Source organism: Electrona antarctica (assembly GCF_951216825.1).
Source record: "Electrona antarctica genome assembly, chromosome: 3".
Taxonomy (NCBI): domain Eukaryota; kingdom Metazoa; phylum Chordata; class Actinopteri; order Myctophiformes; family Myctophidae; genus Electrona; species Electrona antarctica.
Window position 1 is genome coordinate 25,500,382 of NC_136808.1, and position 24,998 is coordinate 25,525,379.

At 42.6% G+C, this 24,998-nt stretch overlaps 1 protein-coding gene across 1 annotated transcript; it reads left to right on the top strand.

The window, feature by feature from the left end:
* Positions 1–1,248: 1,248 nt before the first annotated feature.
* On the top strand, positions 1,249–12,441 carry LOC306920313 (cilia- and flagella-associated protein 53-like). The gene is made up of 8 exons (XM_079497029.1): positions 1,249–1,417; positions 2,338–2,569; positions 4,114–4,185; positions 4,692–4,910; positions 6,193–6,409; positions 7,081–7,177; positions 9,830–10,065; positions 11,113–12,441. The coding sequence occupies exons 1-7, from the start codon at positions 1,254–1,256 to the stop codon at positions 10,059–10,061; spliced, it is 1,233 nt and encodes a 410-aa protein (XP_079353155.1). The 5' UTR covers positions 1,249–1,253; the 3' UTR covers positions 10,062–10,065; positions 11,113–12,441.
* The last annotated feature ends 12,557 nt before the right edge of the window (positions 12,442–24,998 follow it).

Consider the following 24,998-nt stretch of genomic DNA (forward strand, 5'->3'; position numbering starts at 1 on the left):
CACCGCTGCTGGACAAGTATAGCACTGTCGAAGGCAGCGCAACTACTCCCCCCCCCCCCCCCCCCCCACACACACACACACACACACACCCCAGAGAGGGAGGAGAGAGAAGAGAGCGACAGAGAGACAGAGCACACACGTCTTCACGTAGGAACACAGATAGACAAAGACAGCACTTTCCAGTCCTTACCTTTTCTCTCACATTGTTTTCTTAGCTTTGTGACTGACCAATGAGAAGCAGATTGTATTGTCTGCAAAGCAACTATGTGTCTGTCACAAATAAAAGTTCTGTCCTGCAAGCCCATGTCATGTCAACACAGACAAGGCAGCTGTGCGCGCGGTGACTCCTGCAAATTACACTGACCCAATATTATTTTGTACAACCTAGCAAAGCATAACATATGATGGTTTGGAGAATAGGCTGGTCTCTCTTTTTACAAGACATACGCCATTGCATACAGGTTCTCAACCTTTTTAATTTCAAGGACCCCCATAACTCTGACAGTAAAACCAAATGGACCCATAACAGTCCCATTTGATTCCATTTGTACAGTATCAGAGTTAAAAGTTATAAAACACTCCATTTGGTTCCATTTGTACACTCTCAGAGTTACACACCTGTAGGGTCCACTTGGTTCCATTTGTACACTCTCAGAGTTACAGACCTATAATGGGTCCATTTGGAACCCCCTCAAGGAACCATGAGGGTCCCTGGATCACACCTTTGAGAGCCACTGCTTTAAAAAAATACATAACTAATATAGAGCATATTTGCTCAATTTAATGTTAGGCTACAGATTATTTTGACATCTGAATTTAACAGAACCGCCCACGCACGACACATGCACATGCACGACGTGCACGCGCATGTCCACATCCACATGCACGCGCGCATGTGTCCTCTTTTTGCTCATTCAGAATATGGTATGCCTACACACTTAAAATAATGCAAACACGCAAATTGCGCAAACGACTGCATCGACACCTGGCGTGGAACAAACGGGACGAACCGAGGCGCATATATGGAAAAGAACAACAACACTACACGCGCGCGCGCGCACGCGCTGCAACACAAAACAGCTGCATAAAACGCGTGTCACTGTGGACTTCTGTATCTGTGGACTTCTGTATCGCAACGCGGGGCAACGCAACTCTGGGATGAGCGGGCCGAAGGCCCGCGAAATTCTAGTAATATAACGTTATGTTAATCTAATATAATGAATCTAATATTAACCCTTTCCAGACTGCGCTTCATGCTACAGACAGAGGAGCAGGACCTGCAGAGGGAAATGGAGGCCAAGCAGGAGACAGTTCTGGAGAGACAGGCCCGGATGAGAGAGCGAGCACGGACTCTGAAGGAGCAGAGAGAGAGAGAGAGGCTGCAGCTGGTGGAGGACAAGATGGAGCAGCTGTGCAGGTATAGGGGGCGTCCCTTTTGGAAACCCAGCCAATAGGAAGACAGAGGCTTAAGTAATTTCAGCCCGTCCCTATTGGTCGTCTAAGAGCTCCCCTGCACTTTGGGGCCTTTAGCATGCTGTGAACTGGAGTTGTGGCTGTTGAAAAGCCCAGCCAATAGGAACACAGGGCTTGTGCTCCCCGTAATCACGCACAATTAGCGACGTAGTCTTTTCTCACCAAGTGAGCTGAGTGCCATAAAAAAGTCATAAAACTATGCCTATACGCCTGACGTTTAAAATAAACGGCGACATCACGCTGCCATCTGGTGGTAGCAAGGGGTTTGGGGAGTCATTTAATGCGGTAGTTCCGTGTCCGTCACAGAAGGGGTGTCGCTAATTTGTTGTGTGTGATGTTTGAGGAGGAAACGCACCTTGGCGACCCTCTTGGGTCCCAGCTGATCAGACGCCACTCTGCTATGCATTTTATTTTTGTTTTCGCGCGTGGGTTTTTTTGAGGGGCGCTAGCCCCTCCTACATCCAGCTTTTGTCCCCACAAACCATGTCTTAAACAAACATTAAATTCCCATTGACAATGAATGGAGAATTTTACATCATAGTGTCTCAGCAAACAGGCATAGTGTCTATTTTACGTCATGATGATGTATGATGATGAGAGCGCCCCTCACTTCACACGGGTATGATTATTTTTGAGGGGTGCTAGCCCCTCCTATATACAGCTTTTGTCCCCCACACGTCTCGACATTTGCCAATGACAATGAAAGGAGAAATTAGGTCAAATGTCCGCCAAATATGATGTAAATTTAACCAACCCAATCACATAAATGCAGTTGTTCATGAGATAATGTATGATGATGTATAATGATAAGAGCACCCCTCACTTCACACGGGTGTGATTTTTTTTTTGTCATTTCCGCTCCAGAGAGCAGAGCGAGGAGCTTCGCGCGACGCAGACCAAGCGCTGTCAGGACCAGGTGTGCGTGGAGCGCGCCGTGCAGCTGCGCAGCGCGCAGGAAGAGCACCGCCAGCGGCAGGAAGAGGAGGAGCTCTACGCCGGCCTGTGGGAGGCGGACCGGCTGGCCAAGGAGGGGCGGAGCCAGGAGGAGGGGCGGAGACAGAGGCGGAGCAACCAGGAGGACCTGGCTCACCTGCAGGTCGTTATCACTTTTTTCATTTTTTTTTCTTTTGTGACTTAAACAGATCGTGACATTTTTTCATATTTGTTTTAGGTTTTCTGAGCTCAATTGCACCAAAAGAAACAGAACTTTTAACATTCAGTTGATTTTCTGTGGTCTGGGGATTTCTGGCTCAAACAAGAGCTCTGATTTGCCTGTGAACTGTGATAGTCCACAAATCCCATATATGACATGATGCGCCAGCAGATGACGCGCAGCAGATGTCACTGTTGAGGGCATTTTGCCTGTTTTCATTGCAGCTCAAAAGGCTTCAGAACACACAGAGAAAACCACAGAAAATCCACTGAACATTCAAAGTGCAGGTTGTGTGGGTGTAATTGAGGTCATAAAACCTAAAAGTTTAGTTTAGTTTTAACTGTATTTTTTCTTTTTCTTTTTTGTTGTTGAAAGGGTTAGTTTTGTTTTATATTGTAACTTCAAAAAGCAGAGAAAATAGCAGCTGATGGAGAGTTGATAACTAAAAGGTGTAAAATGAAACGAAATGGACCCTTTTACCGTTCCATTTAAATTATTGTTAAACATCTGCATTAATTAATTTACAAGAAGTTTACACAATACCCAGTTAGAGAATGTAGAATAATAATTGTTATTTTGAACCTGTTATCTCTCCTAATGGTATAGCAACATCAATACAGCATGGAATTGTGGACAAATAAAAAACGTTATCCAACGAGAACAAAATATTCTTTAGTTTTGGGTCTGAGAGGCTAAATGTCATCAAATGGTGGTCCGTGGCTCAAATGGATCTGAGAGGCTAAATGTCATCAAATGGTGCTCTGTGGCTCAAATGGGTCTGAGAGGCTAAATGTCATCAAATGGTGGTCCGTGGCTCAGATGGGTCTGAGAGGCTAAATGTCATCAAATGGTGGTCCGTGGCTCAGATGGGTCTGAGAGGCTAAATGTCATCAAATGGTGGTCCGTGGCTCAGATGGGTCTGAGAGGCTAAATGTCATCAAATGGTGGTCCGTGGCTCAAATGGGTCTGAGAGGCTAAATGTCATCAAATGGTGGTCCGTGGCTCAAATGGGTCTGAGAGGCTAAATGTCATCAAATGGTGCTCCGTGGCTCAAATGGGTCTGAGAGGCTAAATGTCATCAAATGGTGGTCCGTGGCTCAAATTGGTCTGAGAGGCTAAATGTCATCAAATGGTGGTCCGTGGCTCAAATGGGTCTGAGAGGCTAAATGTCATCAAATGGTGCTCCGTGGCTCAAATGGGTCTGAGAGGCTAAATGTCATTAAATGGTGGTCCGTGGCTCAAATGGGTCTGAGAGGATAAATGTCATCAAATGGTGGTCCGTGGCTCAAATGGGTCTGAGAGGATAAATGTCATGGTGGTCCGTGGCTCAGATGGGTCTGAGAGGATAAATAAATAATGCTGCATAAATAATGTATTAAAAATAGGATGAAAAGGGTTGAAAACCACTGGATTAGTTTGACCTGTAATGACCCTGGCTCACCTCCAGGGGGTAGTGTGTTAATGAACTCTTCTGCTCACCTGTGCAGGCTCAGGTGGAGGAGGCGGAGCAACAGAGACAGGAAGCCAAGCAGCTCAAAGAACAGGAAGCACAACGTGTGGTGAGAGAGAGAGAGAGAGAGTGTGTGTGTGTGTGTGTGTGTGTGTGTGTGTGTGTGTGTGTGTGTGTGTGTGTGTGTGTGTGTGTGTGTGTGTGTGTGTGTGTGTGTGTGTGTGTGTGTGTGTGTGTGTGTGTGTGTGTGTGTGTGTGTGTGTGTGTGTGTGTGTGTGTGTGTGTGTGTGTGTGTGTGGCAGGCAGAGGACAGACAGAGACAGTGTGTGTGTGTTGTGTCGCAGAGGAGAGACAGTGTGTGTGTGTTGTGTCTATCGCAGAGGAGAGACTGTGTGTGTGTGTTGTGTCCATCACAGAGGACAGACAGAGACAGTGTGTGTGTGTTGTGTCCATCGCAGAGGACAGAGACAATGTGTGTGTGTGTGTGGTGTCCATCGCAGAGGACAGACAGAGACAATGTGTGTGTGTGTTGTGTCCATCACAGAGGACAGACAGAGTGTGTGTGTTGTGTCCATCACAGAGGACAGACAGAGTGTGTGTGTTGTGTCATCACAGAGGACAGAGACAGAGGCGCTGCGCGCGGAGCAGCAGCAGGCTGGCGTCCAGAAGCAGAGGGACCAGGAGGCTCGTCGCAGACAGCTGGACGGATGTCTCCGCCTGAAGACGCGCCGTCTGTCCCGCGAGCTGCGCGACCAGCTGGCCGTTGACGCCCGTCTCCTGGAGACGCTCTTCTCCCAGGACACCGACGAGGAGCAGGAGGCCGCGCGCAGGAAGGTGACGATGGATGGATGGATGGATGGATGGATGGATGGGTGGGTGGGTGGGTGGACGGACGGACGGACGGATGGATGGATGGATGGGTGGGCGGGCGGACGGACGGACGGACGGACGGACGGATGGACGGACGGACGGACGGACGGACGGATGGACAAAAAACATTAAAAAAAATAAAAGTTGAATTTTATATTATCGGTCCTTTAAGGCTGAAAGGATAACACAATAGTTTATTAGTCATAAAGTATGTAAACTACACAGAGGTACAGTCAGACTCTTCAGACTCCACCTTAGCCTGTGGTACTCGCCCTAGCCTCGAAGACCTTGCAGACTTATGCAAAATCTAAAAATGTGATTTAGACAAGCAGCGAGCTATGTATGCTTAGATGATTTTGATTTATATTTTTTTGATAGATTTGCACGACTGAAAAGACGAAACGGAAGTGGGGAGCTGCTTCACTTCCGCGTTATCGCTTTGTTCATGATCAGAGATTCCGTTGCTCCAGACTGTATGACTGGAAACATTTGAAAATTGCGGGAGGCAACAACAGTCTAGGTGTGCGAGACTAATTTACAACTTTCAATTTAGGCATTTAGCAGACGCTCTCGAGAGCGATTTACAGAAAGCAAGAACAACACATGGTAATACATCAAATACATAGGAAGAGTCACCAGTAAGACGCCTCAGGCGAGAAGCGACCGCAGGGCTGAGACACTCTACCGGAAAATGTCAATTCATTATGTCAGCACTACAGCGGAGCGGACAGACGGTAAAATCTCTACCAAAGTCCTGATGTCACTCGCTCAGGGCCGTAGAAGTTTCATTTTAAATTGGCTCATATAAGCATTGTGGTCTAAAAATAAATAAACTGTCTCAGCGATATTGTCAGGGAGGTGTCTCTGTGTCGTCACAACAGTGATATTCATAAGCAACCTAAGAGCCTAACATCTGTCTATATCTGTATAATGAAACTATGAGCGGCGGTGGCTCAGGGGTAGAGTGGCTGGATGCAAGGTTGCCAGTTCGAACCCGGGCTCCCCCAGAGTTAGTGTCGAAGTGTATCTAAATTAAATGAGTTTAGCCTTTGCATACGCCTGTAAGGTCGTCAAGGCTAGGGCAAGTGCTACGGCAAGTGCTAATACATGCCTAAATTGCGTGCGTGGTGTGTGGTGTGTGGTGCGTGGTGGAGCGTGCGTGGTGCATGGTGCGTGGTGTGTGGTGCGTGGTGGTGCGTGCGTGGTGTGTGGTGCGTGGTGGTGCGTGTGTGGTGCGTGCACGCAGCTTCAGCGGCAGCAGGAGGAGAGACAGTACCGCGACTACCTCCAGGAGGAGAGAGACGAGCAGAGGAGAGATGAGCAGGAGGAGGAGCTCCGCGTTGGAGAACAGCTCCATGACATCTGGAGAGAGAGAGCGGAGCGGAAACATCTGGAGGGGCGAGCAAGGAGCAGGCTGATGAGAGACGTGACGGATGTGAGACGTCTTCAGATCCAACACCGATGTAATTATGATAACTTAATATGATAATAATAATACTTAGGGCTGTCAAACGATAAAGTAGCGTCGCTGCTTCTTCACCTGGAAAGGAGCCAGCTTAGGTGGTTCGGGCATCTGGTTATATGCCTCTCGGGCGTCTACCTATGGAGGTCCTCGAGGCACGTCCCACTGGGAGGAGACCCCGGGGCAGACCAAGGCGCATTTGGAGGAATCACATCGACTCACTGGCCTTGGAACGTCTCGGGATCCCCCAGGAGGAAGTCACTAATGTTGCTCTGGAGAGGGAAGTCTGGAGCTCTCTGGTGGAGCTGTTGCCCCCGCAACCTGACTACGGATAAGCGGTTGAAGATGGGTGGATGGATGGATAATCACAGCTTAAAAAATAATGAATCATGATTAATCACCATTCGAACTATGTCCAAAATATGTATGTCATGTTTTTCTGTATATTGTTGTGTCATACGTATGTATGTAGTATGTATTATTATTCTTCATAACAATTGTGTGTGTGTGTGTGTGTGTGTGTGTGTGTGTGTGTGTGTGTGTGTGTGTGTGTGTGTGTGTGTGTGTGTGTGTGTGTGTGTGTGTGTGTGTGTGTGTGTGTGTGTGTGTGTGTGTGTGTGTGTGTGTGTGTGTGTGTGTGTGTGTGTGTGCGTGCGTGCGTGCGTGCGTCAGTGGATCAGAACATGCAGCTGCAGTTGGATGCAGAGAAGACTGAGCTGACCAGAACTGTCCAGGAGGTCAAAGTGTTGGACGAGGAACAGAAGAGATGGTACGTTTTAAACCAGAAGCAAAGATTTGAGTTAAAAAACGTTCACTGGGAAATATATATTCAAAGATTTGCACATATTTTCAGGATTTTTGAAAAATAGCAGATCTACAAGCTCAGATCTTGTAGATCTGCTATTTTTCAATAGCTAAAGTATAACATAATGCTTAAAACACCAAAAGGGGTTCTCGCCCTTAATGGGTTAAAAAGATGTTTAATAATTAACACTAAACACGGGTGATTTTCACCCGGACGATTATATTTTAGTACTTTCATAATGTTGCTGATGTCAGAGGTGGGCGGGTCTTTCAGTACCTTCATGATGCTCAGTGACATCATAATGTTGCTGATGTCTGAGGTGGGCGGGTCTTTCAGTACCTTCATGATGCTCAGTGACATCATAATGTTGCTGATGTCAGAGGTGGGCGGGTCTTTCAGTACCTTCATGATGCTCAGTGACATCATAATGTTGCTGATGTCTGAGGTGGGCGGGTCTTTCAGTACCTTCATGATGCTCAGTGACATCATAATGTTGCTGATGTCAGAGGTGGGCGGGTCTTTCAGTACCTTCATGATGCTCAGTGACATCATAATGTTGCTGATGTCAGAGGTGGGCGGGTCTTTCAGTACCTTCATGATGCTCAGTGACATCATAATGTTGCTGATGTCTGAGGTGGGCGGGTCTTTCAGTACCTTCATGATGCTCAGTGACATCATAATGTTGCTGATGTCTGAGGTGGGCGGGTCTTTCAGTACCTTCATGATGCTCAGTGACATCACAATGTTGCTGATGTCTGAGGTGGGCGGGTCTTTCAGTACCTTCATGATGCTCAGTGACATCATAATGTTGCTGATGTCAGAGGTGGGCGGCAGTGACATCATAATGTTGCTGATGTCTGAGGTGGGCGGGTCTTTCAGTACCTTCATGATGCTCAGTGACATCATAATGTTGCTGATGTCAGAGGTGGGCGGGTCTTTCAGTACCTTCATGATGCTCAGTGACATCATAATGTTGCTGATGTCAGAGGTGGGCGGGTCTTTCAGTACCTTCATGATGCTCAGTGACATCATAATGTTGCTGATGTCTGAGGTGGGCGGGTCTTTCAGTACCTTCATGATGCTCAGTGACATCATAATGTTGCTGATGTCAGAGGTGGGCGGGTCTTTCAGTACCTTCATGATGCTCAGTGACATCATAATGTTGCTGATGTCAGAGGTGGGCGGGTCTTTCAGTACCTTCATGATGCTCAGTGACATCATAATGTTGCTGATGTCTGAGGTGGGCGGGTCTTTCAGTACCTTCATGATGCTCAGTGACATCATAATGTTGCTGATGTCTGAGGTGGGCGGGTCTTTCAGTACCTTCATGATGCTCAGTGACATCATAATGTTGCTGATGTCTGAGGTGAACGGGTCTTTCAGTACCTTCATGATGCTCAGTGACATCATAATGTTGCTGATGTCAGAGGTGGGCGGCAGTGACATCATAATGTTGCTGATGTCTGAGGTGGGCGGGTCTTTCAGTACCTTCATGATGCTCAGTGACATCATAATATTGCTGATGTCAGAGGTGGGCGGGTCTTTCAGTACCTTCATGATGATCAGTGACATCATAATGTTGCTGATGTCAGAGGTGGGCGGGGCTTTCAGTACCTTCATGATGCTCAGTGACATCATAATGTTGCTGATGTCTGAGGTGGGCGGGTCTTTCTGTACCTTCATGATGCTCAGTGACATCATAATGTTGCTGATGTCAGAGGTGGGCGGCAGTGACATCATAATGTTGCTGATGTCTGAGGTGGGCGGGTCTTTCAGTACCTTCATGATGCTCAGTGACATCATAATGTTGCTGATGTCAGAGGTGGGCGGGTCTTTCAGTACCTTCATGATGCTCAGTGACATCATAATGTTGCTGATGTCAGAGGTGGGCGGGTCTTTCAGTACCTTCATGATGCTCAGTGACATCATAATGTTGCTGATGTCTGAGGTGGGCGGGTCTTTCAGTACCTTCATGATGCTCAGTGACATCATAATGTTGCTGATGTCAGAGGTGGGCGGGTCTTTCAGTACCTTCATGATGCTCAGTGACATCATAATGTTGCTGATGTCTGAGGTGGGTGGGTCTTTCAGTACCTTCATGATGCTCAGTGACATCGTAGAAGGTATATTTGTTTTCCTGCCCACATTCCTGGTTATTTCTACAGGCAGGTGTTTGGGTGAATTTCACTCGCGTTTAGTGAGAAAAGAGGAAAATCCTATACACCCACAATGGACTTTTTTTATTTAATTTTTCTTCACTGGACCATTCTCACATGTCTTAGGAATGGGTGGACCAAAGGAGAAGTTCCCAACTTAATTTTTCACTGATTTTGTCCCCCTATCTATTTTTCGTTTTTTTGTGATTCAAGAGTAAAAAAATATATATTGTTAAACATCTGCATTACTTAATTTTCAAGAACTCTACACAATTAGAGAATATAAAATAACTGTTATTTTGCTTGTTGTGGACAAAATGTTATCGATAACAAAATATTCTTTCGTTTTGGGTCTGAGAGGTTGAATCTCATCAAATGGTGGTCCGTGGCTCAAATGCCGAATAAATAATGGGCCTTGACATTATTTCTTTGCCCCCCCCCCCCCCCCCCCCCCCGCCAGTCACAAGCAGAGCTGTGAGCAGTACCAGCAAGATCTTCTGGCTCAGATGAAGCACCGCCAGGGTCTGCTGGAGGCCGACCGGGCTCAGACGGAGACGGAACACCAGCAGGGTCTTCTGGTCCAGGAGCGCTACCGCCACAAGATGGACGACATCTTGTCTCAGCCTCTCTCCTCCTCCTCCTCCGCTGTCACGTCTGTCCACCCCTTTAGACGCTCAGCGGTGCAGTGTTGATTTTGTAAGGCATTTTTTATTTTAGTTTGCGTCATTTTATAGTCATTTTACTCACCTGGAATGTTTCAGTGTTCGTGTAGTCGACGAAATATCATTGTCGACCACAATGTATTTTGGCGGGCCTTGGCGAAGGTTGGCGAAAGGGCCTTTCTTGTGTGGAGTTTGCATGTTCTTCCCGTGTCCCCTAGTGTAGGTACCCTCACAAAACAGTAATCCTGGTCTGTAAACTACCTCCCCCTGGCCTTGCCGGGGCGCCTGATGGAGGGGAAAGGAACTGGTTGGAAAAACGTGTTCCTTCCACGCTCTACGTCCAACCAGGGAAATTCCCCCCTGTCAGGTGTAAAGGAGCGACTTGGACACTCATGCATGTAGGAAGCATGAGTTCAAGTCCGTTGCTCTCCCCAGGTTGGTGGAGGGCGTGTAGAGCCCAGGATCACATTAGATAATTGACAGAGGGGGTGAAAAATGGGTTACATTATTATTATTATTATTTTTAAGATATATTTAGTCTTGTACTTTTAGTGATCATAGCTTAGTTTTCATGTGGTTTCCATTTAGTTTTCGTCAGTGTAAATAAGGTAGTCGACGAACATTTATAGTTTGACTAAAACACTGCAGCGATGGCGGAAAGTAACTGCGTTTACTGTTTTTAGGTGCTTTAACTATTTCCAGTACTTTTACTTTACTGCTCCCACCTCAGATCCAAATGTTGTACTTTTTTACTCCATTGCATTTATTTGAAATCTTTACTTATTATAGTTACTTGGTTTTTCATCATTATTACAATACACGCTTAATTTCGGCCATTTGAAAATAGCAGATCTGCAAGCTCACTTTTCTATTGAAAATCCCCACGGAGAAGTCTTATAGATTGTGTCATATAAGAACCAAAAATAAATTAATAAATACATTGGTATGTGACTGTGTTGTGTTGTGAGTGAAAGTGGTTCTCTAAGTGTTCTAGTTCAGTCACATAACTCACAAATAGATTGAACCGATATTTAAAGATGGCGTGCCATAGTTTTGTACATTTTCTGTTTTTTTTTTACAGAACCTTTCCCACGTACCGATCAGAATACTGGTGCAACAACCAACCAAACAGACAACAAACCGCCAGTACACGCAACAGGAGAAGAAACCGATCAGGCCGCATTGCTTAGCCCAGTTGATGATGGGAAATACATTTAGGCCTGAAATTTAAAAAATGTCTTCTAAATCCTGACAGTTTTCTGAAATACTTATGTTTCTGTATCAGTGGTGCTCAATATTTTATGTCAAGGACCCCAGAAATTATATGTAATTGGCCACCGACCCTATCTGAAAATATGTTGTTCCTGCAGGGACCCCTCCCAGAAGCAAAGATTTGAGTTAAAGAATATGTATTCAAAGATTTGCACTACATTTTCACGATTTTTCAAAAATAGCAGATCTACAAGCTCGTAGCGTGGCACTCGGTGCCAGGCTATGAGCTTGTAGATCTGCTATTTTTCAATAGCTAAAGTATAACATAATGCTTAAAACACCAAAAGGAACCTCACCTCAAAAAACCTCACTCATTGATTCACTCGTGTAGGCTACCAAAATATGTTTTAATTGGGAAAAACAAATGTATAATTTCTCAGGTCAAATATTGATATGGTATTAAACATGAAATTAATTAATTACAAAGTCTAATTAATTAGATTATTTTTAATCCAGTCCTAGCCCTAGAAAACGTATACATTTTTCCCGCAGAATCATCTAACTCCAGCAAATCACTAATATTACTAACAAATATTTATCTTATGTCGTCATATTTAGGGCTTTAAAACAAAAAGTGAACCTTGTTTTTAACATGGGCGTCAATGGGAAATTGTGAAATTTGTGTGCCTATTTCAGCATTTTTCAATATGATCCCCTACTTGGATTTCTTAGGACTTTTGCTATGTTATTACTAACATATTTATGAAACAAAACAAAGTTTAATGAGTTTCTGTTGCAATTCGTTTGAGGTTGACCCCTTTCCCCCCCTTAGATTCCCTGATTTAAATGTAGTGCCCTCTGTAACAGAATCTGTATGACAAAAAAAGCACTACTTTTATTAGTTATAGCCAGGAGGTGGCAGTGTGACTCCACCACGTTCCAAGGATCATAAACCAACAATCCTAGGCTTTCATTTTTCCAATCTGTGTACTAATTCTGATATACTGCTGATAATATTTCAATATTTTCCATACTCATATAAGAGGAATTAAAAAGGATGTCAAAAACAGGTCTCATTACTATTAGTTTTTGGACTATCTGTGTGAATTATTTCACAGTGTATTGTTTCATTTGTGGTGTTTCACGTTTAAATTCCCTGAAGTGTACTACTGTACTAATTAAAAGATAATTATATGTATTTATGTGAAGTATGTTATCATCAAATGAGGCCAGAGAAAACAAAGAAACACACGTCTGTCTGTCAGTATTTTAGTATTTAAAAAAATCACACCCGTGTGAACTGAGTGGTGTAAGGTCTTATATAGACTGATCAGCTGTGGTCTGATGTAATGTCTGACGTAATGAAATAACACCCGTGTGAACTGGGTGACCATAGCAACCGTGCTCATTTTTTGAGCGCAGACAGACAGACACGTAAACTAACAAAGCCAGTTGTAGGAGTGGTTTACACCACTCAAAAATAAAGGCTTAAACTGTTGATGCATGACCGGCAGAGCAGCATATCTGCATATGGAGCTGGCCTGTTCTGACATCACAATGATGTTCTGACATCACAATGATGCGCGACCTCGCCCTTTATTAGCCAATAATTGATGATCACACCTGATCACCCCCCAACGGGCATGGATGACCCCTAGATCTCCATATATGGAGCTGGCTTGTTCTGACATCACAATGTGGAATACATTTTGGGCATTTATATGAATGTAAATTTGCATTGCAGTGCAAACTGAGACCAATGAAATTGGTCTCAGTTTGCTTGTACTTTCCTTGAACTGTACCCAGTCCCACTCTACAAACTTGATATAATTCTCAATCAATCAATCAATCAATCAATCAATCAATCAATCAATCAATCACACACAAGGCTTTGTTTGTTCTGTCACCAATGAGACTTGCTAGCCTGGTTAACCTGCACTCCACCTTGAATACATTTCATTCCGTTCTGCGAGGTGATCGACCTGCAGGCTACAGACTTCCCACAGATGATATTGTGTTATTGTAACTGGCGTGCCAAGTATTTTCTTCTTTAAGTTGCAATAAATCAGGCTGATAAGATATAGCCTGTCACAGTACTCTTATGTGTTGACTGTGGAATGCGGTTGGCATATAAGGGGAGATCCATGGAGTGGCATTCTTGGGCTGCATTATACTATTGGTATGGCCTATATGTGCCTAATTTCATAATACGTTGCATATTTCTGTGTGTGTCATGGGATTTAATTTTGAATACTGTACATTTTGTTTTAATACTTTTGCAAATTGCATCTAAAATTCCAGATATCACATCAGTTATAGGCCTCATATCGATTTAATTAGAACTAGGGTAAATATTAGTCTTAAAATAATGTACAGATCAATTAACTGTTTTTCTTTCAAGTCAAGAAAACGAATTGCACAACAATTGTTATTTCCTATACTGGACTATGGCGACATAATTCACGAGAACACCTCTTTACTAATATATAATTATATATATATATATATGTTTGTTTTGAGGTGTGCTTATACCGTACGCACCATTGTGTTATGTATGAGTCATTGAACTGGTTATCACGCCAAGCTAGGAGACAATTCCATTGGTTGCTTTTTGTGTTTAAATGTTTTTATTTTAATTATCCCACATACCGATTCTCATCTGTTTATTCTCTAAGACATACTCAACATCTTTATTTTATTTGCCCATAATCTCTAGAGAGATAGGTAGGCGTGCTTTTAATTTCACAGCACCAGCAGACTGGAATGTCCTGCCCTTGTCTCTTAGATCAATTACTTCTGTTGATGCTTTCAAGAATGCATTACTAGTTCATCTTATATCTAGCTATTCTTGTTTTTGATTGCTCTTTTGTGTTGTCTTGAGACTATATCCTATTGGCATCATACTTGTTTATTTGCATTGAATGTCTTATTTCTTGTATTAATGTTGTATAATGTATTTTTTTTTCTCCAATGAAACTCTGGGGTTACGACTCGAGTATACTGATGTAGTGGGTTTGTGGTGGGTTTGTGATGGGGAAGAGCCTTTGTGTAATGTCTTTTGTTTGTTTTTGTTGCTGTATTGTTTTGTTGTACCCTGAGGAACCCCTTGAAAACGAGTTGCTGCAACTCAAGGGAGTATCCTTCAGTGAAAAAGTAGTTAGTATAGCCTATAGTTTAACCTGCAACAGACAGGGTGGGAGGGGGGGGGGGGGGCGTGAAGATATGTTTTAACTCAGGGGTGGCCCGGGGCATCTCCGGGGAGTGTGTCGCCGACCTTTGTTCATACCGAGCTAACGAGCTTGGCGCAAGCGGCGGCAAGCCCTTCAAAGTAGTCAGCTGACATTTAAAAACTGAAAAGTCGATTAAACAACAGTTAACTAAAGACGAAAACTGAGAATTTTCACCGAAAACCCAGACTTTTGATGACTGTTCACGGCCAAGCTACACCAGGCTTTTCTGGCCCCCGTAAAATCTGAATCCCCCCCACCGCCCCCCCGCCCCCCTTTTTCCCTCACTGTATATGTTTCTTTTCCCTTTTTACCTCCTTTATGATTAATTCCTGTTCTGTCCTTTGTCTATATAGAAGTGTCTATTTGTACGTCTCTAAATGTTTTTGATGAATTGAACATGGTGGACCCTATTGGAAACAAGTGTAATGCTTAATTGGGTCGTCCACTCACAGTTAACAGCCTTTGTATTGAGTTTGTGCTTGAAATGTACTGTAATTCTGCAAACTGTTAATACATTTTTCAATCAATCAATCAAAAAAACTTGCGCGTTTACCTTAAAAATCCAGTCCTAAAAATAGGACTGGACCTAACGGCCACGCTACACGGCCACGTTTACCCCCGCGCGTGCGTTTAATTTAGGTCCAGTCCTATTTTAAAAAACACACGCGCGGGACGCGTGTGTGTTTTTTGCACGCGTTTAGGGTAAACGCACGCATTTTGTGCGAGAAAAGCCTGGTGTAGCTTGGCCGTCAGCCGTTAGTCCTATTTCAAAATGGATGTGTGCGTGCGTGCGTGCGTGCGTGCGTGCGTGCGTGCGTGCGTGCGTGCGTGCGTGCGTGTGTGCGTCTCGTGTGTGCTGGCTATTCAACTATAGGCGCGAGACCGGCAGAGCAGGTTGAGCGATCAATTAACTGGAAAAGAGGGCTATGAGTACTGCATGCACATGATGTGTGCAGTTCATCCCTACCCCAATTATTGGGCCAGGTTTGGGCAGGTGCTGAGCAACGAACAGTAAATGTATTAAGGAAGAACAACACACACAGAACAACCTAACCAAAAATGTATTATTAGATAAAGACAATTCATTTAAATAAGGGTTTCGGCTTTCGGCCCATGCATAATGCCTACGGTGTTTTTGTTTTCCTTTTGTTTTTATATTGATAGGTAACCTGTGACATATTACTGCTATGTCCTTTTTTTCCTTTTCTCTTCATCGTATCTATTTCTTTCGCTATGTCATTGTGTCTGGTTTTACTTGTCTTTATGTTGTCCTAAGTGTTGTTTTTGTATCAGTATGACCACACCGTGGTGTTCACATAAAATTGGGCCATCACAATGATGTTCTGACATCACAATGATGTTCTGACATCACAATGATGTTCAGACATCACAATGATGTTCAGACATCACAATGATGTTCAGACATCACAATGATGCGCGACCTCGCCCTTTATTAGCCAATAATGATGATCACACCTGATCACCCCCCAACGGGCATGGATCACCCAGTCCCACTCTACAAACTTAATATAATTCTCAATCAATCAATCAATCAATCAATCAATCAATCAATCACACACAAGGCTTTGTTTGTTCTGTCACCAATGAGACTTGCTAGCCTGGTTAACCTGCACTCCACCTTGAATACATTTCATTCCGTTCTACGAGGTGATCGACCTGCAGGCTACAGACTTGATGACAGATGATATTGTGTTATTGTAACTGGCGTGCCAAGTATTTTCTTCTTTAAGTTATACTGCTGGTTGCAATAAATCAGGCTGATAAGATATAGCCTGTCACAGTACTCTTATGTGTTGACTGTGGAATGCGGTTGGCATATAAGGGGAGATCCATGGAGTGGCATTCTTGGGCTGCATTATACTATTGTTATGGCCTATATGTGCCTAATTTCATAATACGTTGCATATTTCTGTGTGTGTCATGGGATTTAATTTTGAATACTGTACATTTTGTTTTAATACTTTTGCAAATTGCATCTACAATTCCAGATATCACATCAGTTATAGGCCTCATATCGATTTAATTAGAACTAGGGTAAATATTAGTCTTAAAATAATGTACAGATCAATTAACTGTTTTTCTTTCAAGTCAAGAAAACGAATTGCACAACAATTGTTATTTCCTATACTGGACTATGGCGACATAATTCACGAGAACACCTCTTTACTAATATATAATTATATATATATATGTTTGTTTTGAGGTGTCCTTATACCGTACGCACCATTGTGTTATGTATGAGTCATTGAACTGGTTATCACGCCAAGCTAGGAGACAATTCCATTGGTTGCTTTTTGTGTTTAAATGTTTTTATTTTAATTATCCCACATACTGATTCTCATCTGTTTATTCTCTAAGACATACTCAACATCTTTATTTTATTTGCCCATAATCTCTAGAGAGATAGGTAGGCGTGCTTTTAATTTCAAAGCACCAGCAGACTGGAATGTCCTGCCCTTGTCTCTTAGATCAATTACTTCTGTTGATGCTTTCAAGAATGCATTACTAGTTCATCTTATATCTAGCTATTCTTGTTTTTGATTGCTCTTTTGTGTTGTCTTGAGACTATATCCTATTGGCATCATACTTGTTTATTTGCATTGAATGTCTTATTTCTTGTATTAATGTTGTATAATGTATTTTTTCTTCCCAATGAAACTCTGGGGTTACGACTCGAGTATACTGATGTAGTGGGTTTGTGGTGGGTTTGTGATGGGGAAGAGCCTTTTGTTTGTTTTTGTTGCTGTATTGTTTTGTTGTACCCTGAGGAACCCCTTGAAAACGAGTTGCTGCAACTCAAGGGAGTATCCTTCAGTGAAAAAGTACTTAATAGTATAGCCTATAGTTTAACCTGCAACAGACAGGGGGGGGGGGGGGGGGGGGGCGTGAAGATATGTTTTAACTCAGGGGTGGCCCGGGGCATCTCCGGGGAGTGTGTATGGACACTCTGTCGCCGACTTTTGTTCATACCGAGCTAACGAGCTTGGCGCAAGCGGCGGCAAGCCCTTCAAAGTAGTCAGCTGACATTTAAAAACTGAAAAGTCGATTAAACAACAGTTAACTAAAGACGAAAACTGAGAATTTTCACCGAAAACCCAGACTTTTGATGACTGTTCACGGCCAAGCTACACCAGGCTTTTCTGGCACCCGTAAAATCTGATTCCCCACCCCCACCCCCCCCCCCCCCCCCCCCACCCCTTTTTCCCTCACTGTATATGTTTCTTTTCCCTTTTTACCTCCTTTATGATGAATTCCTGTTCTGTCCTTTGTCTATATAGAAGTGTCTATTTGTACGTCTCTAAATGTTTTTGATGAATTGAACATGGTGGACCATATTGGAAGTGTAATGCTTAATTGGGTCGTCCACTCACAGTTAACAGCCTTTGTATTGAGTTTGTGCTTGAAATGTACTGTAATTCTGCAAACTGTTAATACATTTTTCAATCAATCAATCAAAAAAACTCTTGCGTTTACCCTAAAAATCCAGTCCTAAAAATAGGACTGGACCTAACGGCCACGCTACACGGCCACGTTTACCACCGCGCGTGGGTTTAATTTAGGTCCACGGCCAAGCTACACCAGGCGATTTTGCGCGCGTGCGTATGCGTTTACTGCGCGCGTTTACTGCGCGCGTACAGTGCGTTTGGATAGGACCAATATATGTCAATGATACCAGCTACACCAGACGCACGGATACCGCGGGCCATCCTACGCGTGCTCTAAAAATAGGATCGGTTCTAATTTTTTTACGTGCGTATGCCCCCATGTGCGCGTATCTACATATCCTCCCGGAAGGTCCCGCACGAATCCGCCGCCCGCCACATATCTGGTGTAGCCGGGGCATTTCGCACGCGTACTTCATGCGCGCAGTGCGCTTACGTCAAACGCACACATGCCCGGTGTAGCTTGGCCGCCAGTCCTATTTTAAAAAACGCACGCGCGGAACGCGCGTTTACGGTAAACGTAAATTCAACGCACGCGTTTAGGGTAAACGCACGCATTTTGTGCGAGAAAAGCCTGGTGTAGCTTGGCCGTCAGCCGTTAGTCCTATTTCAAAATGGCTGTGTGCGTGCGTGCGTCTCGTGTGTGCTGGCTATTAAACTATAGGCACGAGACCGGCAGAGCAGGTTGAGCGATCAATGAACTGGAAAAGACGGCTATGAGTACTGCATGCACATGATGTGTGCAGTTCATCCCTACCCCAATTATTGGGCCAGGTTGGGGCAGGTGCTGAGCAACGAACAGTAAATGTATTAAGGAAGAACAACACACACAGAACAACCTAACCAAAAATGTATTATTAGATAAAGACAATTCATTTAAATAAGGGTTTCGGCTTTCGGCCCATGCATAATGCCTACAGTGTTTTTGTTTTCCTTTTGTTTGTATATTGATAGGTAACCTGTGACATATTACTGCTATGTCCTTTTTTTTCCTTTTCTCTTCATCGTATCTATTTTTTTCGCTATGTCATTGTGTCTGGTTTTACTTGTCTTTATGTTGTCCTAAGTGTTGTTTTTGTATCCGTATGACCACACCGTGGTGTTCACATAAAATAAAAGAGTGGTGCAACAGACTCCCCCCCCCCCCCCCTGCCTTTATTGATAGACCGACCTACTTGGGAACGAATTCCAGTTGTACAGTATGTTGAATGTGGAGGGACAGCATGCCAAAAAGGTTTCCTTGCATGTTGATTCGGTATGCGGGCCGTGATTACAGTTATTCAACTGTGAATGTTGAGTTTCCAGAAATTGACAGCACGGTATTTGTCAGTCACGATATACAGTATAAATAACAGCTGCAACACCTGCACTCTGGAACAGAGTGTATGGTGATTGTGCAGAATGTGCACCATGGCTTCCACCACTCTGGTGATGCTGGTCCTGATGGCATCGCTGGCCAGCGCATTATACGGCGGCATCAACACCTTCACGGCCAGGAGAAACCCAGATGGGACGTTCAGGGTGAGGGCACATTTTTATCTATTTAGACCTGAGGACGATTCTAAAAAAAATGTCTTCTAAGGACCCCCAGAATTATATGTATTTGGCCCCCATCTGAAAATATATGTTGTTCCAGGGACCCGGCGCCCAGAAGCAAAGATTTAAGTTAAAAACATTCACTTTGAAAGAATATATATTCAAAGATGTGCGCCACATTTTCACGATTTTTCTAAAATAGCAGATCTACAAGCTCGTAGTGTGGCACTCGGTGCCGCGCTATGACAACAAAAGGGGTTCCCCATTCCCGTACAGAATGGGTTAACCTGACTATGCACGGTTCAACTTCTGCTTGTCTGGAATGATGCTTCTATTAATGCATCAATTACTGTACTAAGCCATAAGGACATAGTTGGAAAACAGGGAATTATTCTATTCTATTATTATTACACTATTGTGCTGAATATGTAAGACTATAGTTTTTTTTCAATGGAAATATCCTAACAAATGGGGTCGTATATTATAGCCGGGGACTATAGACTTTTTCACATTCAATGTTCTTTTCCCACAAATGAGTCTTGTAACATGGGGGTTGTCTTATAATCAGAGTCGTCTTATATTCGACACAATACATATTATTATTATTATAATTATTATTATAATTATTATTATTATTATTATTATTATTATTATTATTATTATTATTATTATTATTATTCAATTCAATTCAATTCAACTTTATTAGCAGACTCAGGTCCATAGGGATACATACACGGGGTTAACATACAAGAGATTATTATACAATAATTATTATTATTATTATTATTATTATGTATTTATGTTTTTACCAAATTAAACTTTTTTCATGCAAGGTTCTTAGAAAAGCACTATATAAATCTGAGGTAATATTATTATTACAGGATGCTGCGATTTATGATTCACCTATTATAGCAAACATAACCTTATCATTACTATTAACAATTATTATTTCTATATTTACCATGCATCTATTATTAATCATTAGTTTCTCCAGTTTTTTGATTACTTACCTTCTGAGTACAACTTATGATACAAAATCACAATGAGAAATACCTTCTGGAATAGGACGGACATTTTCCTTTTTCACCGATTTCAGAAAATAAACATATTAATGGACTCTTATTAATGGCCGCAGGAAAATGCATGCATGCATTTCACGAGCATGCACGCACGGACGCACGCACACACGCACGCACATGTGCACACGAACACACACGCAAGCACACACGCAAGCACACACGCAATCGCACGCGCACGCACTCACACACGCACACACATTTTCCACCGAGGTTGAGCCGGTTCGGTTAAAAAAAAATAGCTGCCGGTTCTGTGAAAGCACCAAGGGTTCCAAGAATGTAGAACAGAACCAGTTCTAGAACCACGGTTATATTTCGGTGGAAAACGTGCCGCAGTGTACTATTGCCCCGGTTACATGTTCATTAGTTAGACAGAAGACTGTAGGCCTACTGTACATTCCTTGCCTTGCTGTACATTCCTTGCCTTGCTGTACATTCCAAACAAACAAATAAAACGTTTTATGTCCTTGCTGACCAAGGACATAAAAAGGTTGTATTTGTTTGTTTGGTTATGTGGAGAGCATGTATCATGTAAAGTATATATTCACTACATATAGTATGACTTTCTTCCACAGGTGGTGATTCGCACTAAAGTAACAAATGATTGTTACACTTGTAGCTACAAGGGTTGTTGTCCCATTAATTCTGGCCTCGTCAACTTGAAATGTTACAGTGGTGACTGTGGCAACAGATCCGTTATTCACAGTGGCAGAATCGACAATGGCACTTCAAAAAAATACACACAAAAATACACCGAAAGTGCGACCGTCGTATCAACAGATGTCTCAAGTAACCTACCTTTTCAAATGAGGTGAGTTATTTTACTCAAATTATGTTTTATTCCACTTATTATGACCTTCACTGGTCCAACATAAGTTTGCTTAGGCCCGACTCACACCTTTACATCTAGCATACAACATTGATGCATGCTTGTTGTATGAGATGTATAGCTGATGCAAGCTCGCAATGCATTTCCAATGGGAGTCACATGGTTTGACACAACATTTGTGTTGTATGGCTTTTGGCTGTGTTTCGACTGCCCCCCTCCCCCTCATACAACACAAATGTTGTGTCAAACCATGTGACTCCCATTGGAAATGCATTGCGAGCTATACATCTCATACAACAAGCATACATCAGTCTGTTGTAAAGGTGTGTGTGACACATCTTGCCCCAATGCATTTCCAATGGGAGTCACATGGTTTGACACAACATTTGTGTTGTATGAGGGGGAGGGGGGCAGTCGAAAAACAGCCGAAAGCCATACAACAGCTTGTAGTCCAAAATGTGGACTACAAACCATGTGACTTCCATTGGAAATGAATTGGGGCGGCCAACAAGCATGCATCAATGTTGTATGCTAGATCGAAAGGTGTGAGTGAGGCCAAGCATGCGGACGCGGTATCACTCAGTGGTGGAAAAAGTAGTCAATTGTTTTACTTAAGTAAAAGTACCAATACTGCAATTTAGAACTACTTCGTTACAAGTAAAAGTACAGAATTGAAAATGGACCTGAGTAAAAGTACAAAAGTATCGGCATCAAAATGTACTTAAAGTACTAAAAGTAAAAGTACTCATTGTGCAGTTCAAGTTCAAAATGTGTACAAAATCTATTGAAAATAGCATTGTGAGCTTATAGATCGGCTATTTTCAAATGGCCGAAATGTATAGGGTTGAAGTGGTTAATGTATGTTTTCTAATCAAAATTAAAATCTCCAAAGTTTTCAAATAATTGTAGTGGAGTAAAAGTACACATTTTGGCTCTGAGATGTAGTGGAGTAGAAGTAAAAGCATTGGAAATTGGAAATACTCTAAATACCTCAAATTTGTAGCCTACTTAAGTACAGTACTTAAGTAAAAGTACTTAGTTACTTTACACCACTGGTATCACTTCCAAGTGCAAGTCACTCACAATGGCTGTTGTTTCGATATGCCAGGTATAGAGACATGCTGACTCTGGTGGATTTGGGAACAAGGTCTGACACTGGAACACCAAACAGCTCTCCAGTCATTAACAGTCTGCCATTCCTGAGGTCAGTTTACTACCTATACTGTATATGTAGATCTCTTTTTTTTTAATGTTCTGTTTATTCATTTTTTGTTTTTTACAAATAGTAAGTAGTAAATTGAGAAATACAAACAGAGTAATACAAATACAAAAAACACACACAACAACAAAACAACACAAATTTCAAATCAAGACAACCAAAGAACATAAAAAAAAAGAAAAAAAGAAGATATATATATATATATATATATATATATATATATATATATATATATATATAAAATAAAATAACAACTCCAATATAGTCAATATACAAATCAGTTCATGGTCACAAACATCATCCAGACAAGACAGGTTGGCTAGTCAGGTGACAGCTATTCAGGTTCAATCGAGGGCACGAGTGTAAGGCGGTCAACATGAGATAGAAAAGGCTGCCATGCTTTACTGAATTTGGAGATTGAGCCACGCAATGTGTATTTAATTTCTTTCCAATTTTAAAAAGTATAGTATGTCAGATATCCAACGGGAATGTGAAGTGGGGTATGTTACTGTAGATCTAAATAAATAATATGCTTGCACTGCACACTTTTTGGTTTAAGAGGTTAACTTACTTTCTGTTCATACTGCATGTGTGTTATAGATTTCCTGTTAACTGCCCAAGGTCATACAAGATGATGTTGACCGCCTTTGATCCTGATGGGGACCAGGTTCGATGCAGATATGGTAAGACCGGCACTGGCGAGTGTCACATATGCAAGCTGCCCACAGGCGTCTACCTGGATCCGGTTAGTGGAGTTTTTTCTTTCTTCTTTTTTTAACCCATTCAGGACGGGAACCCCTTTTGGGGTTCTTGTTGCTATATGTATAAGTATATTAGCAGCATAACATTTTTTTACATTTTCTTTCTTTCTTTCTTATTTTCTTATTTTTCCTCAGAAAACTTAGTTCAGTATTCAGAAGGTGTTTTTACAATCGGCCTCAGGTCCTATAGGAGCCCCAGTTTTAATTGTTTGGGGCTTTTGCCTTTATTGATAGATTACGCTAGTCTGACAGGAAATGGGGGGAGAGATGGGGGAGGTTGGAAAAAGTGATGGAAAAAGTACTCGAGTAAAAGTACAAAAGTATTGGTATCAAAATGTACTTAAAGTACCAACAAGTATACTCATTATGCAGAATGTCTCGTTTCAAGTTTTCAAACGTATAGAGAATATTTAGAAAACTGACTCGGGTGTGATATAATATAACATTTAAGGATCTTGTCTTCTATCGTCGCTCATCAGAATTATCTCATTTTAGGGTTGCGCATTGCAAACTAGCACTTTTGCTACACCTGGCGTCTCCAATATGATCGAGTTGGTGGTTGAGGATTTCCCAAGGCGTGACATCACTCTGACCTACACGGATGGCTCTCAATCACAAGTCTCCTCCCTGTCCACGTCCTCTCGTCCTCTGAGCAAGATTCCTCTACATTTCACTCTTCAAGGTAAGTAAACATGGTTGATGGTTGACAGCAGTGTTGTTTTCGTCGACTAAAACTATGACAAAAAATGTTCGTCGACTACCTTTTTCCACTGGTGAAAACTAAAATGGAAACAAAATGAAAACTAAGCTATGATGTTTAAAACTAAGACTAAATATACTCAAATTTCGTCAACAAATAAAAACTAGACTAAAATGTTAGGAGGGGACTAGTGGACAAGAGATCCAGTATTAAAGCAATAAGCCACGAGAGGTCTCAGGTTACCGGGTATTTTACAATGGCTGGGGGCGTAGGCAGCCATTGTAAAATACCCGGTAAGCTGGGGCCTCGAGTGGCTTATTGCTTTTCTAAAACGGTTACAAAGATATAGCAATATTAACCTAATAAAACTATTACATTCACAAAAGTAGCTACGCTTTGCGCCACCAGAGCGAGCCGCATCACTTCCTTGTTTTGCTGCAAGTAGGCTATGTGACGGGAGAATAGCGTTTGATGTCTTTACGGGGCCACCTGGAGCCACACATTCACAGTCATATGCAGTCATTCACAGTACAGCTACAGAGATGCGGAATCAGCTGCGAATGATATAAAGTGATTGAAGGTGTGGGTTATCGGTGAAATTTACACCGGTCACGTGACGGTAACCAGCCAATCAGAATCAAGTATTGGGACTACCCGTTTTAGAAAAGTCATTTTACACTTGGTTGCTTCCTGACAGCTCAAACACACAAAGACTATTCGTTTTCAAGTCATACACGGTACCAATTTCAAATATTTGTACTTTTTCCCCACTACAAATAGTGCTAACTTTGTGTGATTGCAGTATCTTCCAGCAGTGAAGTACCCCTTTAATTTTCACCTCTTGTGATTGGCCCATAGAGCCCCATTGTGAACCCGGACATGAAGAACTTTTGAGTATGGGTCCCCAGGATGTAGAAACTGCCGGATGCTAACTTGCATA

Excerpts from the sequence above, each read along its gene's own strand:
- LOC306920313 (XM_079497029.1), top strand. The coding sequence starts at position 1,254 with ATGCTACAGACAGAGGAGCAGGACCTGCAGAGGGAAATGGAGGCCAAG. Across the intron at positions 1,418-2,337 it reads AAGATGGAGCAGCTGTGCAG|AGAGCAGAGCGAGGAGCTTC; the intron begins GTATAGGGGGCG and ends TTTCCGCTCCAG. Across the intron at positions 2,570-4,113 it reads AGGACCTGGCTCACCTGCAG|GCTCAGGTGGAGGAGGCGGA; the intron begins GTCGTTATCACT and ends TCACCTGTGCAG.